The sequence below is a fragment of the Anarhichas minor genome, unplaced genomic scaffold (genome assembly GCF_050575085.1).
Source record: "Anarhichas minor isolate MPS153535 unplaced genomic scaffold, ASM5057508v1 ptg000123l, whole genome shotgun sequence".
In the NCBI taxonomy this organism is placed as follows: domain Eukaryota; kingdom Metazoa; phylum Chordata; class Actinopteri; order Perciformes; family Anarhichadidae; genus Anarhichas; species Anarhichas minor.
This window is the reverse complement of record NW_027466569.1, coordinates 567,003-581,363: the sequence shown is the minus strand read 5'-3', so window position 1 is coordinate 581,363 and position 14,361 is coordinate 567,003. Positions and strand designations below refer to the sequence as shown.

The window sequence follows — 14,361 nt, the reverse complement described above, 5'->3', positions numbered from 1 at the left end:
CAACACACACACACCGTAGAAATGTTCTCTATACTCTTTTTTACACACGTTGGTCCTTCAAAATAAACTACATCTGATATATTTGCAGTTTTACTAAATAGATTTTTATATTTGATATGAGAAGCTGTGACACCATAAATATATATATATATATATATATATATATTCATGTTTACATGAAGACAAAACAAATGAGGCTTTAAACAGCTCTGACATCACAACATCAGCTGGAATCACAAATGACAACGACTTCCTGTCTGTAAAACGTTTAAATGAGACCCACCAATGATGATCGATTACAGAGTATTAATCTTTACAATAATAATAATAACAATAATAGTAATAATAGTAATAATAGTAATAATAATAATAATAATAACAATAATAATAATCACATGGGACACTTTATGGTGAACGACAGTCGAGACGACAGACATGAAGAGCTGAGAGGAGCTGCTTTCCTATTGGACGGTGAGACCGCCGTCTCTGTGTGTGTATATATGTGCGTGCGTGCATGTGTGTACATGTGTCTATATATGTATGTGTGTGTGTCTGTATGTGTGTGTGTGTGTGTGTGTAGCTGGTCACAGCTGGGTGGGTCCTCTGCTGTGCATCTCACTACCAGGAGAAGGAGGTGCGGTCACCAGACTCCTCAGGTAGACACAAGGGTTCCTCCTCCTCCCCGAGACAAGGGGGGCAGAGCCTGGTGGCGGTGGTGGCGGTGGTGGCGGAGCCATTAGGGTGCCGGTTGTCCTCGGAGATGACATGAGAGGCTGCATCTCCTGCAGCGCTCTTCCTCCCTCCTCCTCCTCCTCCTCTTCCTCTTCCTCCTTCTTCTTCTCCGGGAAGCAGAAGGAGCCCTGTACCACCTGAGCTCCGATGGCGATGGAGGAGGTGCTGCCCGGTGGCGTGTAGGAGGCCGGACGGGACCCCCCCAGTCTGGACAGGGCGATGACTCGGGGGTGGACCGGCTCGGAGTGGGCCGGGGGGGAGGAGATGCTCTCCAGGGACGAGATGCTCTGGTTCCAGGCCTGCTGGAGGTCCACAGGGATGATCTTAGTGGCCTCCATGGACACACATGGAGGAGGAGAGCCTACGCTGGTCACTTTCCATGGGAGGTGGGAGGGGGGGTCCACTGCTGGTGAACTCTGACCGCCGTCATCCAGAGCTGCTGGGACTGATGCATGACACACATGACAGTTAGACCTGATCATCATCATCACAGGACTTCAGATCTGATCTGTCACTGACTGGTATGTAATAGTAGTAGCAGTAGCAGTAGTGGATTCCTTGCTCCCAAACTTTCAGGGGGAAAACAGGACGAAGCACGACTGATTGTGTAGTGTAGTGTAGTAATAGTAGCAGTAGTAGTAACAGTAGTAGTAGTAGCAGCAGCAGCAGCAGTAGCAGCAGCAGCAGCAGCAGCAGTAGTAGTAGTAGTAGCAGTAGTAGCAGTAGTAGTAATAGTAGTAGTAGTAATAATAGTAGTAGCAGTAGTAGTAGTAGTAGTAGTAGCAGTAGTAGTAGTAGTTGTAGCAGCAGCAGCAGCAGTAGTAGTAGTAGCAGTAGTAAAAGTAGTAGTAATAATAGTAGTAGTAGCAGTAGTTGTAGCAGCAGCAGCAGCAGCAGTAGTAGTAGTAGCAGTAGTAATAGTAGTAGTAGTAATAGTAGTAGTAGTAGTAGTAGTAGTAGTAGTAATAATAGTAGTAGTAACAGTAGTAGTAGTAGCAGTACTAGCAGTAGCAGTTGTAGCAGAAGCAGCAGTAATAATAGTAGGAGTAGCAGTAGTAGTAGTAGTAGTAGCAGTAGTAGTAGCAGTAGTAGCAGTAGTAGTAGCAGTAATAATAGTATTAATAGTAGTAGTAATAGTAGTAGCAGTAGTAGCAGTAATAATAGTAGTAATAGTAGTAGTAGTAGCAGTAGTAGTAGTAGTAGTAGTATTAGCAGTAGTAGTAGCAGTAGTAATATAGCAGTAATAGTCGTAGTAGTAGTAGTAGTAGTAGTAGTAGCAGTAGTAGTGTGTGTTCTTACCTGATCTAGGTCTTTGTTTGGGAGTCTCCACCTTACGAGCTATGAAGGTGATCCCGACATCTTCCTTCTCAGGGTCTGAATGTTCAGCTTTCTCCTCCTCAGACTCCACAGGAACCACCACCGGGTCTGAACACACACGCACGCACACACACACACACACACACACACACACACACACACACACACACACACACACACACACACACACACACACACACACACACACACACACACACACACACACACACACACACACACACACACACACACACACACACACACACACACTTTACATGGTGGTACTTTTGTTTCTGTATGTTAACATTTTCCATTTAAATACCTTCTTCAGTTATTATTTTTATTCATCCATCCCCATTTTGAGATTTAAGGTCATTTTTATGTTTACAAACCAAAACTACACTTCTAAATTGTCGCATATTCTCAAATAATAATCTGTTTTACTATCTGGTGTAATCTGCATGAATAAAGCTGAGAGAAGCTTTATAATACATCCAGAACAGATTCATAATCAATTAATACGCATTAATAACAGCTGCTCATCCAGGAGGTCAATTACAGAAATACAGATATGATGAAGAAAATGCCTGAGAAGTAAAAATAAATGAATAATCAATCAGCTTTACTCTTGTTGTTTTTAGCCCTGATCAATAAAAAACATTGAATACTGAGCTCAAACTTTATTCATATAACATATTCAGAACAGACGGACTCAGCTGTCGTATTATTTATCACCAGCTGAAGATCTTTTTGAATATCTCTTATTGTCTCTTATTGTGAGAGAAGTATTTATATTGTCTCTTATTGTGAGAAATGTATTTATATTGTCTCTTATTGTGATAGAAGTATTTAAATTGTCTCTTATTGTGATAGAAGCATGTATATTGCCTCTTATTGTGATAGAAGTATTTAAATTGTCTCTTATTGTGAGATAAGTATTTAAATTGTCTCTTATTGTAATAGAAGTATTTATACTGTCTCTTATAGTGATAGAAGTATTTAAATTGTCTCTTATTGTGAGATAAGTATTTAAATTGTCTCTTATTGTGAGATAAGTATTTAAATTGTCTCTTATTGTGATGTAAGTATTTAAATTGTCTCTTATTGTAATAGAAGTATGTATACTGTCTCTTATTGTGATAGAAGTATTTATATTGTCTCTTATTCTGAGAGAAGTATTTATATTGTCTCTTATTGTGATAGAAGTATTTAAATTGTCTCTTATTGTGATAGAAGTATTTATACTGTCTCTTATTGTGATAGAAGTATTTATATTGTCTCTTATTGTGATATAAGTATTTAAATTGTCTCTTATTGTAATAGAAGTATTTAAATTGTCTCTTATTGTGATAGAAGTATTTATACTGTCTCTTATTGTAATAGAAGTATGTATACTGTCTCTTATTGTGATAGAAGTATATATATTGTCTCTTATTCTGAGAGAAGTATTTAAATTGTCTCTTATTGTGATAGAAGTATTTATACTGTCTCTTATTGTGATAGAAGTATTTATACTGTCTCTTATTGTGATAGAAGTATTTATATTGTCTCTTATTGTGATATAAGTATTTAAATTGTCTCTTATTGTAATAGAAGTATGTATACTGTCTCTTATTGTGATAAAAGTATTTATATTGTCTCTTATTCTGAGAGAAGTATTTATATTGTCTCTTATTCTGAGAGAAGTATTTATATTGTCTCTTATTGTGAGAGAAGTATTTATATTGTCTCTTATTCTGAGATAAGTATTTAAATTGTCTCTTATTGTGATAGAAGTATGTATACTGTCTCTTATTGTGATAGAAGTATTTATATTGTCTCTTATTCTGAGAGAAGTATTTATATTGTCTCTTATTCTGAGAGAAGTATTTATATTGTCTCTTATTGTGAGAGAAGTATTTATATTGTCTCTTATTCTGAGATAAGTATTTATATTGTCTCTTATTCTGAGATACGTATTTCAATTGTCTCTTATTGTGATAGAAGTATTTATATTGTCTTTTATTGTGAGAGAAGTATTTAAATTGTCTCTTATTGTGAGAGAAGTATTTATATTGTCTCTTATTGTGAGATAAGTATTTAAATTGTCTCTTATTGTGATAGAAGTATTTATACTGTCTCTTATTGTGATAGAAGTATTTATATTGTCTCTTATTCTGAGAGAAGTATTTATATTGTCTCTTATTGTGATAGAAGTATTTAAATTGTCTCTTATTGTGATAGAAGTATTTATACTGTCTCTTATTGTGATAGAAGTATTTATATTGTCTCTTATTGTGATATAAGTATTTAAATTGTCTCATATTGTAATAGAAGTATATATATTGTCTCTTATTCTGAGAGAAGTATTTAAATTGTCTCTTATTGTGAGAGAAGTATTTATATTGTCTCTTATTCTGAGATACGTATTTCAATTGTCTCTTATTGTGATAGAAGTATTTATATTGTCTTTTATTGTGAGAGAAGTATTTAAATTGTCTCTTATTGTGAGAGAAGTATTTATATTGTCTCTTATTGTGAGATAAGTATTTAAATTGTCTCTTATTGTGATAGAAGTATTTATACTGTCTCTTATTGTGATAGAAGTATTTATATTGTCTCTTATTCTGAGAGAAGTATTTATATTGTCTCTTATTGTGATAGAAGTATTTAAATTGTGTCTTATTGTGATAGAAGTATTTATACTGTCTCTTATTGTGATAGAAGTATTTATATTGTCTCTTATTGTGATATAAGTATTTAAATTGTCTCTTATTGTAATAGAAGTATGTATACTGTCTCTTATTGTGATAGAAGTATATATATTGTCTCTTATTCTGAGAGAAGTATTTAAATTGTCTCTTATTGTGATAGAAGTATTTATACTGTCTCTTATTGTGATAGAAGTATTTATACTGTCTCTTATTGTGATAGAAGTATTTATATTGTCTCTTATTGTGATATAAGTATTTAAATTGTCTCTTATTGTAATAGAAGTATGTATACTGTCTCTTATTGTGATAGAAGTATTTATATTGTCTCTTATTGTGAGATAAGTATTTAAATTGTCTCTTATTGTGATGTAAGTATTTAAATTGTCTCTTATTGTAATAGAAGTATGTATACTGTCTCTTATTGTGATAGAAGTATTTATATTGTCTCTTATTCTGAGAGAAGTATTTATATTGTCTCTTATTGTGATAGAAGTATTTAAATTGTCTCTTATTGTGATAGAAGTATTTATACTGTCTCTTATTGTGATAGAAGTATTTATATTGTCTCTTATTGTGATATAAGTATTTAAATTGTCTCTTATTGTAATAGAAGTATGTATACTGTCTCTTATTGTGATAGAAGTATTTAAATTGTCTCTTATTGTGATAGAAGTATTTATACTGTCTCTTATTGTGATAGAAGTATTTATACTGTCTCTTATTGTGATAGAAGTATTTATATTGTCTCTTATTGTGATATAAGTATTTAAATTGTCTCTTATTGTAATAGAAGTATGTATACTGTCTCTTATTGTGATAGAAGTATTTATATTGTCTCTTATTCTGAGAGAAGTATTTATATTGTCTCTTATTCTGAGAGAAGTATTTATATTGTCTCTTATTCTGAGAGAAGTATTTATATTGTCTCTTATTGTGAGAGAAGTATTTATATTGTCTCTTATTCTGAGATAAGTATTTAAATTGTCTCTTATTGTGATAGAAGTATGTATACTGTCTCTTATTGTGATAGAAGTATTTATATTGTCTCTTATTCTGAGAGAAGTATTTATATTGTCTCTTATTCTGAGAGAAGTATTTATATTGTCTCTTATTGTGAGAGAAGTATTTATATTGTCTCTTATTCTGAGATAAGTATTTAAATTGTCTCTTATTGTGAGAGAAGTATTTATATTGTCTCTTATTCTGAGATACGTATTTCAATTGTCTCTTATTGTGATAGAAGTATTTATATTGTCTTTTATTGTGAGAGAAGTATTTAAATTGTCTCTTATTGTGAGATAAGTATTTAAATTGTCTCTTATTGTGATAGAAGTATTTATACTGTCTCTTATTGTGATAGAAGTATTTATACTGTCTCTTATTGTGATAGAAGTATTTATATTGTCTCTTATTGTGATATAAGTATTTAAATTGTCTCTTATTGTAATAGAAGTATGTATACTGTCTCTTATTGTGATAGAAGTATTTATATTGTCTCTTATTGTGAGATAAGTATTTAAATTGTCTCTTATTGTGATGTAAGTATTTAAATTGTCTCTTATTGTAATAGAAGTATGAATACTGTCTCTTATTGTGAGAGAAGTATTTAAATTGTCTCTTATTGTGAGAGAAGTATTTATACTGTCTCTTATTGTGATAGAAGTATTTATATTGTCTCTTATTGTGATATAAGTATTTAAATTGTCTCTTATTGTAATAGAAGTATGTATACTGTCTCTTATTGTGATAGAAGTATATATATTGTCTCTTATTCTGAGAGAAGTATTTAAATTGTCTCTTATTGTGATAGAAGTATTTATACTGTCTCTTATTGTGATAGAAGTATTTATACTGTCTCTTATTGTGATAGAAGTATTTATATTGTCTCTTATTGTGATATAAGTATTTAAATTGTCTCTTATTGTAATAGAAGTATGTATACTGTCTCTTATTGTGATAGAAGTATTTATATTGTCTCTTATTGTGAGATAAGTATTTAAATTGTCTCTTATTGTGATGTAAGTATTTAAATTGTCTCTTATTGTAATAGAAGTATGTATACTGTCTCTTATTGTGATAGAAGTATTTATATTGTCTCTTATTCTGAGAGAAGTATTTATATTGTCTCTTATTGTGATAGAAGTATTTAAATTGTCTCTTATTGTGATAGAAGTATTTATACTGTCTCTTATTGTGATAGAAGTATTTATATTGTCTCTTATTGTGATAGAAGTATTTAAATTGTCTCTTATTGTAATAGAAGTATGTATACTGTCTCTTATTGTGATAGAAGTATATATATTGTCTCTTATTCTGAGAGAAGTATTTAAATTGTCTCTTATTGTGATAGAAGTATTTATACTGTCTCTTATTGTGATAGAAGTATTTATACTGTCTCTTATTGTGATAGAAGTATTTATATTGTCTCTTATTGTGATATAAGTATTTAAATTGTCTCTTATTGTAATAGAAGTATGTATACTGTCTCTTATTGTGATAGAAGTATTTATATTGTCTCTTATTCTGAGAGAAGTATTTATATTGTCTCTTATTCTGAGAGAAGTATTTAAATTGTCTCTTATTGTGATAGAAGTATGTATACTGTCTCTTATTGTGATAGAAGTATTTATATTGTCTCTTATTCTGAGAGAAGTATTTATATTGTCTCTTATTCTGAGAGAAGTATTTATATTGTCTCTTATTGTGAGAGAAGTATTTATATTGTCTCTTATTCTGAGATAAGTATTTAAATTGTCTCTTATTGTGAGAGAAGTATTTATATTGTCTCTTATTCTGAGATACGTATTTCAATTGTCTCTTATTGTGATAGAAGTATTTATATTGTCTTTTATTGTGAGAGAAGTATTTAAATTGTCTCTTATTGTGAGAGAAGTATTTATATTGTCTCTTATTGTGAGATAAGTATTTAAATTGTCTCTTATTGTGATAGAAGTATTTATACTGTCTCTTATTGTGATAGAAGTATTTATATTGTCTCTTATTCTGAGAGAAGTATTTATATTGTCTGTTATTGTGATAGAAGTATTTAAATTGTCTCTTATTGTGATAGAAGTATTTATACTGTCTCTTATTGTGATAGAAGTATTTATATTGTCTCTTATTGTGATATAAGTATTTAAATTGTCTCTTATTGTGAGAGAAGTATTTATATTGTCTCTTATTCTGAGATACGTATTTCAATTGTCTCTTATTGTGATAGAAGTATTTATATTGTCTTTTATTGTGAGAGAAGTATTTAAATTGTCTCTTATTGTGAGAGAAGTATTTATATTGTCTTTTATTGTGAGAGAAGTATTTAAATTGTCTCTTATTGTGATAGAAGTATTTATATTGTCTTTTATTGTGAGAGAAGTATTTAAATTGTCTCTTATTGTGAGAGAAGTATTTATATTGTCTCTTATTCTGAGAGAAGTATTTATATTGTCTGTTATTGTGATAGAAGTATTTAAATTGTCTCTTATTGTGATAGAAGTATTTATACTGTCTCTTATTGTGATAGAAGTATTTATATTGTCTCTTATTGTGATATAAGTATTTAAATTGTCTCTTATTGTGAGAGAAGTATTTATATTGTCTCTTATTCTGAGATACGTATTTCAATTGTCTCTTATTGTGATAGAAGTATTTATATTGTCTTTTATTGTGAGAGAAGTATTTAAATTGTCTCTTATTGTGAGAGAAGTATTTATATTGTCTTTTATTGTGAGAGAAGTATTTAAATTGTCTCTTATTGTGATAGAAGTATTTATATTGTCTTTTATTGTGAGAGAAGTATTTAAATTGTCTCTTATTGTGAGAGAAGTATTTATATTGTCTCTTATTGTGAGATAAGTATTTAAATTGTCTCTTATTGTGATAGAAGTATTTATACTGTCTCTTATTGTGATAGAAGTATTTATATTGTCTCTTATTCTGAGAGAAGTATTTATATTGTCTCTTATTGTGATAGAAGTATTTAAATTGTCTCTTATTGTGATAGAAGTATTTATACTGTCTCTTATTGTGATAGAAGTATTTATATTGTCTCTTATTGTGATATAAGTATTTAAATTGTCTCTTATTGTAATAGAAGTATGTATACTGTCTCTTATTGTGATAGAAGTATATATATTGTCTCTTATTCTGAGAGAAGTATTTAAATTGTCTCTTATTGTGATAGAAGTATTTATACTGTCTCTTATTGTGATAGAAGTATTTATACTGTCTCTTATTGTGATAGAAGTATTTATATTGTCTCTTATTGTGATATAAGTATTTAAATTGTCTCTTATTGTAATAGAAGTATGTATACTGTCTCTTATTGTGATAGAAGTATTTATATTGTCTCTTATTCTGAGAGAAGTATTTATATTGTCTCTTATTCTGAGAGAAGTATTTATATTGTCTCTTATTGTGAGAGAAGTATTTATATTGTCTCTTATTCTGAGATAAGTATTTAAATTGTCTCTTATTGTGATAGAAGTATGTATACTGTCTCTTATTGTGATAGAAGTATTTATATTGTCTCTTATTCTGAGAGAAGTATTTATATTGTCTCTTATTCTGAGAGAAGTATTTATATTGTCTCTTATTGTGAGAGAAGTATTTATATTGTCTCTTATTCTGAGATAAGTATTTAAATTGTCTCTTATTGTGAGAGAAGTATTTATATTGTCTCTTATTCTGAGATACGTATTTCAATTGTCTCTTATTGTGATAGAAGTATTTATATTGTCTTTTATTGTGAGAGAAGTATTTAAATTGTCTCTTATTGTGAGAGAAGTATTTATATTGTCTCTTATTGTGAGATAAGTATTTAAATTGTCTCTTATTGTGATAGAAGTATTTGTATTGTCTGTTATTGTGAGATAATTATTTAAATTGTCTCTTATTGTGAGCGAAGTATTTAAATAGTCTCTTATTGTGATATAAGTATTTATATTGTCTCTTATTGTGATAGAAATATTTAAATTGTCTCTTATTCTGATAGAAGTATTTATATTGTCTGTTATTGTGAGATAAGTATTTATATTGTATCTTATTGTGATAGAAGTATTTATATTGTCTGTTATTGTGATAGAAGTATCTATATTGTCTCTTATTGTGATTGAAGTATTTAAATTGTCTCTTATTGTGATAGAAGTATTTAAATCATCTCTTATTGTGATATAAGTATTTAAATTGTCTCTTATTCTGATATAAGTATTTATATTGTCTCTTATTGTGAGATAAGTATTTATATTGTATCTTATTGTGATATAAGTATTTATATTGTCTCTTATTCTGATAGAAGTATCTATATTGTCTCTTATTGTGATAGAAGTATTTAAATTGTCTCTTATTGTGAGATAAGTATTTAAATCGTCTCTTATTGTGATAGAAGTATTTAAATCGTCTCTTATTGTGATAGAAGTATTTATATTGTATCTTATTGTGATAGAAGTATTTATATTGTCTCTTATTGTGATAGAAGTATTTAAATTGTCTCTTATTGTGAGATAAGTATTTAAATTGTCTCTTATTGTGATAGAAGTATTTATATTGTCTCTTATTGTGATAGAAGTATTTATATTGTCTTTTATTGTGAGAGAAGTATTTATATTGTCTTTTATTGTGAGAGAAGTATTTAAATTGTCTCTTATTGTGAGAGGAGTATTTATATTGTCTCTTATTGTGAGAGAAGTATTTATATTGTCTCTTATTGTGAGAGAAGTATTTATATTGTCTCTTATTGTGAGATAAGTATTTAAATTGTCTCTTATTGTGATATAAGTATTTAAATTGTCTCTTATTGTGATAGAAGTATTTATATTGTCTCTTATTGTGATAGAAGTATTTATATTGTCTTTTATTGTGAGAGAAGTATTTATATTGTCTTTTATTGTGAGAGAAGTATTTAAATTGTCTCTTATTGTGAGAGGAGTATTTATATTGTCTCTTATTGTGATAGAAGTATTTATATTGTCTCTTATTGTGAGAGAAGTATTTATATTGTCTCTTATTGTGAGATAAGTATTTAAATTGTCTCTTATTGTGATATAAGTATTTAAATTGTCTCTTATTGTGATAGAAGTATTTATATTGTATCTTATTGTGATAGAAGTATTTAAATTGTCTCTTATTGTGATAGAAGTATTTATATTGTCTTTTATTGTGAGAGAAGTATTTAAATTGTCTCTTATTGTGAGAAGTATTTATATTGTCTCTTATTGTGAGAGAAGTATTTATATAGTCTCTTATTGTGATAGAAGTATTTATATTGTCTCTTATTGTGATAGAAGTATTTATATTGTATCTTATTGTGATAGAAGTATTTATATTGTATCTTATTGTGAGAGAAGTATTTAAATAGTCTCTTATTGTGATAGAAGTATTTATATTGTATCTTATTGTGATATAAGTATGTATATTGTATCTTATTGTGATAGAAGTATTTATATTGTATCTTATTGTGATAGAAGTATTAATATTGTCTCGTATTGTGATAGAAGTATTTATATTGTCTCTTATTGTGATAGAAGTATTTAAATTGTCTCTTATTGTGATAGAAGTATTTAAATTGTCTCTTATTGTGATAGAGGTATTTATATTGTATCTTATTGTGATAGAAGTATTTAAATTGTCTCTTATTGTGATAGAAGTATTTATATTGTCTTTTATTGTGAGAGAAGTATTTAAATTGTCTCTTATTGTGAGAAGTATTTATATTGTCTCTTATTGTGAGAGAAGTATTTAAATTGTCTCTTATTGTGATATAAGTATTTAAATTGTCTGTTATTGTGATATAAGTATATACAAATTGTCTCTTATTGTAACAGAAGTATTTATATTGTCTCTTTTTGTGATAGAAGTATTTATATTGTATCTTATTGTAATAGAAGTATTTATATTGTCTCTTATTGTGATAGAAGTATTTAAATGGTCTCTTATTGTGATAGAAGTATTTATATTATATCTTATTGTGATAGAAGTATTTAAATTGTCTCTTATTGTGATTGAAGTATTTATATTGTCTTTTATTGTGATAGAAGTATTTAAATTGTCTCTTATTGTGATAGAAGTATTTATATTGTCTTTTATTGTGATAGAAGTATTTAAATTGTCTCTTATTGTGATAGAAGTATTTAAATTGTCTATTATTGTGATAGAAGTATTTATATTGTATCTTATTGTGATAGAAGTATTTATATTGTATCTTATTGTGATAGAAGTATTTAAATGGTCTCTTATTGTGATAGAAGTATTTATATTGTCTTTTATTGTGAGAGAAGTATTTAAATTGTCTCTTATTGTGAGAAGTATTTATATTGTCTCTTATTGTGAGAGAAGTATTTATATAGTCTCTTATTGTGATAGAAGTATTTATATTGTCTCTTATTGTGATAGAAGTATTTATATTGTATCTTATTGTGATAGAAGTATTTATATTGTATCTTATTGTGAGAGAAGTATTTAAATAGTCTCTTATTGTGATAGAAGTATTTATATTGTATCTTATTGTGATATAAGTATGTATATTGTATCTTATTGTGATAGAAGTATTTATATTGTATCTTATTGTGATAGAAGTATTAATATTGTCTCGTATTGTGATAGAAGTATTTATATTGTATCTTATTGTGATAGAAGTATTTAAATGGTCTCTTATTGTGATAGAAGTATTTATATTGTATCTTATTGTGATAGAAGTATTTAAATTGTCTCTTATTGTGATAGAAGTATTTATATTGTCTTTTATTGTGATAGAAGTATTTAAATTGTCTCTTATTGTGATAGAAGTATTTAAATAGTCTCTTATTGTGATAGAAGTATTTAAATTGTCTCTTATTGTGATAGAAGTATTTATATTGTATCTTATTGTGATAGAAGTATTTAAATTGTCTCTTATTGTGATAGAAGTATTTATATTGTCTTTTATTGTGATAGAAGTATTTAAATTGTCTCTTATTGTGATAGAAGTATTTAAATTGTCTCTTATTGTGATAGAAGTATTTAAATTGTCTCTTATTGTGATAGAAGTATTTATATTGTATCTTATTGTGATAGAAGTATTTAAATTGTCTCTTATTGTGATAGAAGTATTTATATTGTCTTTTATTGTGAGAGAAGTATTTAAATTGTCTCTTATTGTGAGAAGTATTTATATTGTCTCTTATTGTGAGAGAAGTATTTAAATTGTCTCTTATTGTGATATAAGTATTTAAATTGTCTGTTATTGTGATATAAGTATATACAAATTGTCTCTTATTGTAACAGAAGTATTTATATTGTCTCTTTTTGTGATAGAAGTATTTATATTGTATCTTATTGTAATAGAAGTATTTATATTGTCTCTTATTGTGATAGAAGTATTTATATTGTATCTTATTGTGATAGAAGTATTTAAATTGTCTCTTATTGTGAGAAGTATTTATATTGTCTCTTATTGTGAGAGAAGTATTTAAATTGTCTCTTATTGTGATATAAGTATTTAAATTGTCTGTTATTGTGATATAAGTATATACAAATTGTCTCTTATTGTAACAGAAGTATTTATATTGTCTCTTTTTGTGATAGAAGTATTTATATTGTATCTTATTGTAATAGAAGTATTTAAATTGTCTCTTATTGTGATAGAAGTATTTATATTGTATCTTATTGTGATAGAAGTATTTAAATTGTCTCTTATTGTGATAGAAGTATTTATATTGTCTTTTATTGTGATAGAAGTATTTAAATTGTCTCTTATTGTGATAGAAGTATTTAAATTGTCTCTTATTGTGATAGAAGTATTTATATTGTCTTTTATTGTGATAGAAGTATTTAAATTGTCTCTTATTGTGATAGAAGTATTTAAATTGTCTCTTATTGTGATAGAAGTATTTAAATTGTCTCTTATTGTGATAGAAGTATTTATATTGTATCTTATTCTGATATAAGTATTTAAATTGTCTCTTATTGTGATAGAAGTATTTATATTGTATCTTATTGTGATAGAAGTATTTATATTGTATCTTATTGTGAGAGAAGTATTTAAATAGTCTCTTATTGTGATAGAAGTATTTATATTGTATCTTATTGTGATAGAAGTATTTATATTGTATCTTATTGTGATAGAAGTATTAATATTGTCTCGTATTGTGATAGAAGTATTTATATTGTATCTTATTGTGATAGAAGTATTTAAATTGTCTCTTATTGTGAGAGAAGTATTTAAATTGTCTCTTATTGTGAGAGAAGTATTTATATTGTCTCTTATTGTGAGAGAAGTATTTATATTGTCTCTTATTGTGAGAGAAGTATTTATATTGTCTCTTATTGTGAGATAAGTATTTAAATTGTCTCTTATTGTGATATAAGTATTTAAATTGTCTGTTATTGTGATATAAGTATATACAAATTGTCTCTTATTGTAACAGAAGTATTTATATTGTCTCTTATTGTGATAGAAGTATTTATATTGTATCTTATTGTGATAGAAGTATTTAAATGGTCTCTTATTGTGATAGAAGTATTTAAATGGTCTCTTATTGTGATAGAAGTATTTATATTGTATCTTATTGTGATAGAAGTATTTAAATTGTCTCTTATTGTGATAGAAGTATTTATATTGTCTTTTATTGTGATAGAAGTATTTAAA

General features: G+C 27.7%; 1 protein-coding gene across 1 annotated transcript in view; it reads right to left on the bottom strand.

Moving 5' to 3' along the window:
• Positions 1-584: 584 nt before the first annotated feature.
• The window catches only part of slc9a5 (solute carrier family 9 member A5), a 52,366-nt gene continuing 38,589 nt past the window's right edge, over positions 585-14,361 (bottom strand). Inside the window, exons 15-16 of the mRNA XM_076083165.1 lie at positions 2,032-2,157; positions 585-1,177 (exon numbers count right to left, since the gene is read on the bottom strand). Of these exons, the coding sequence (XP_075939280.1) occupies positions 585-1,177; positions 2,032-2,157 (719 nt within the window). The remainder of the gene's footprint in view (positions 1,178-2,031; positions 2,158-14,361) is intronic.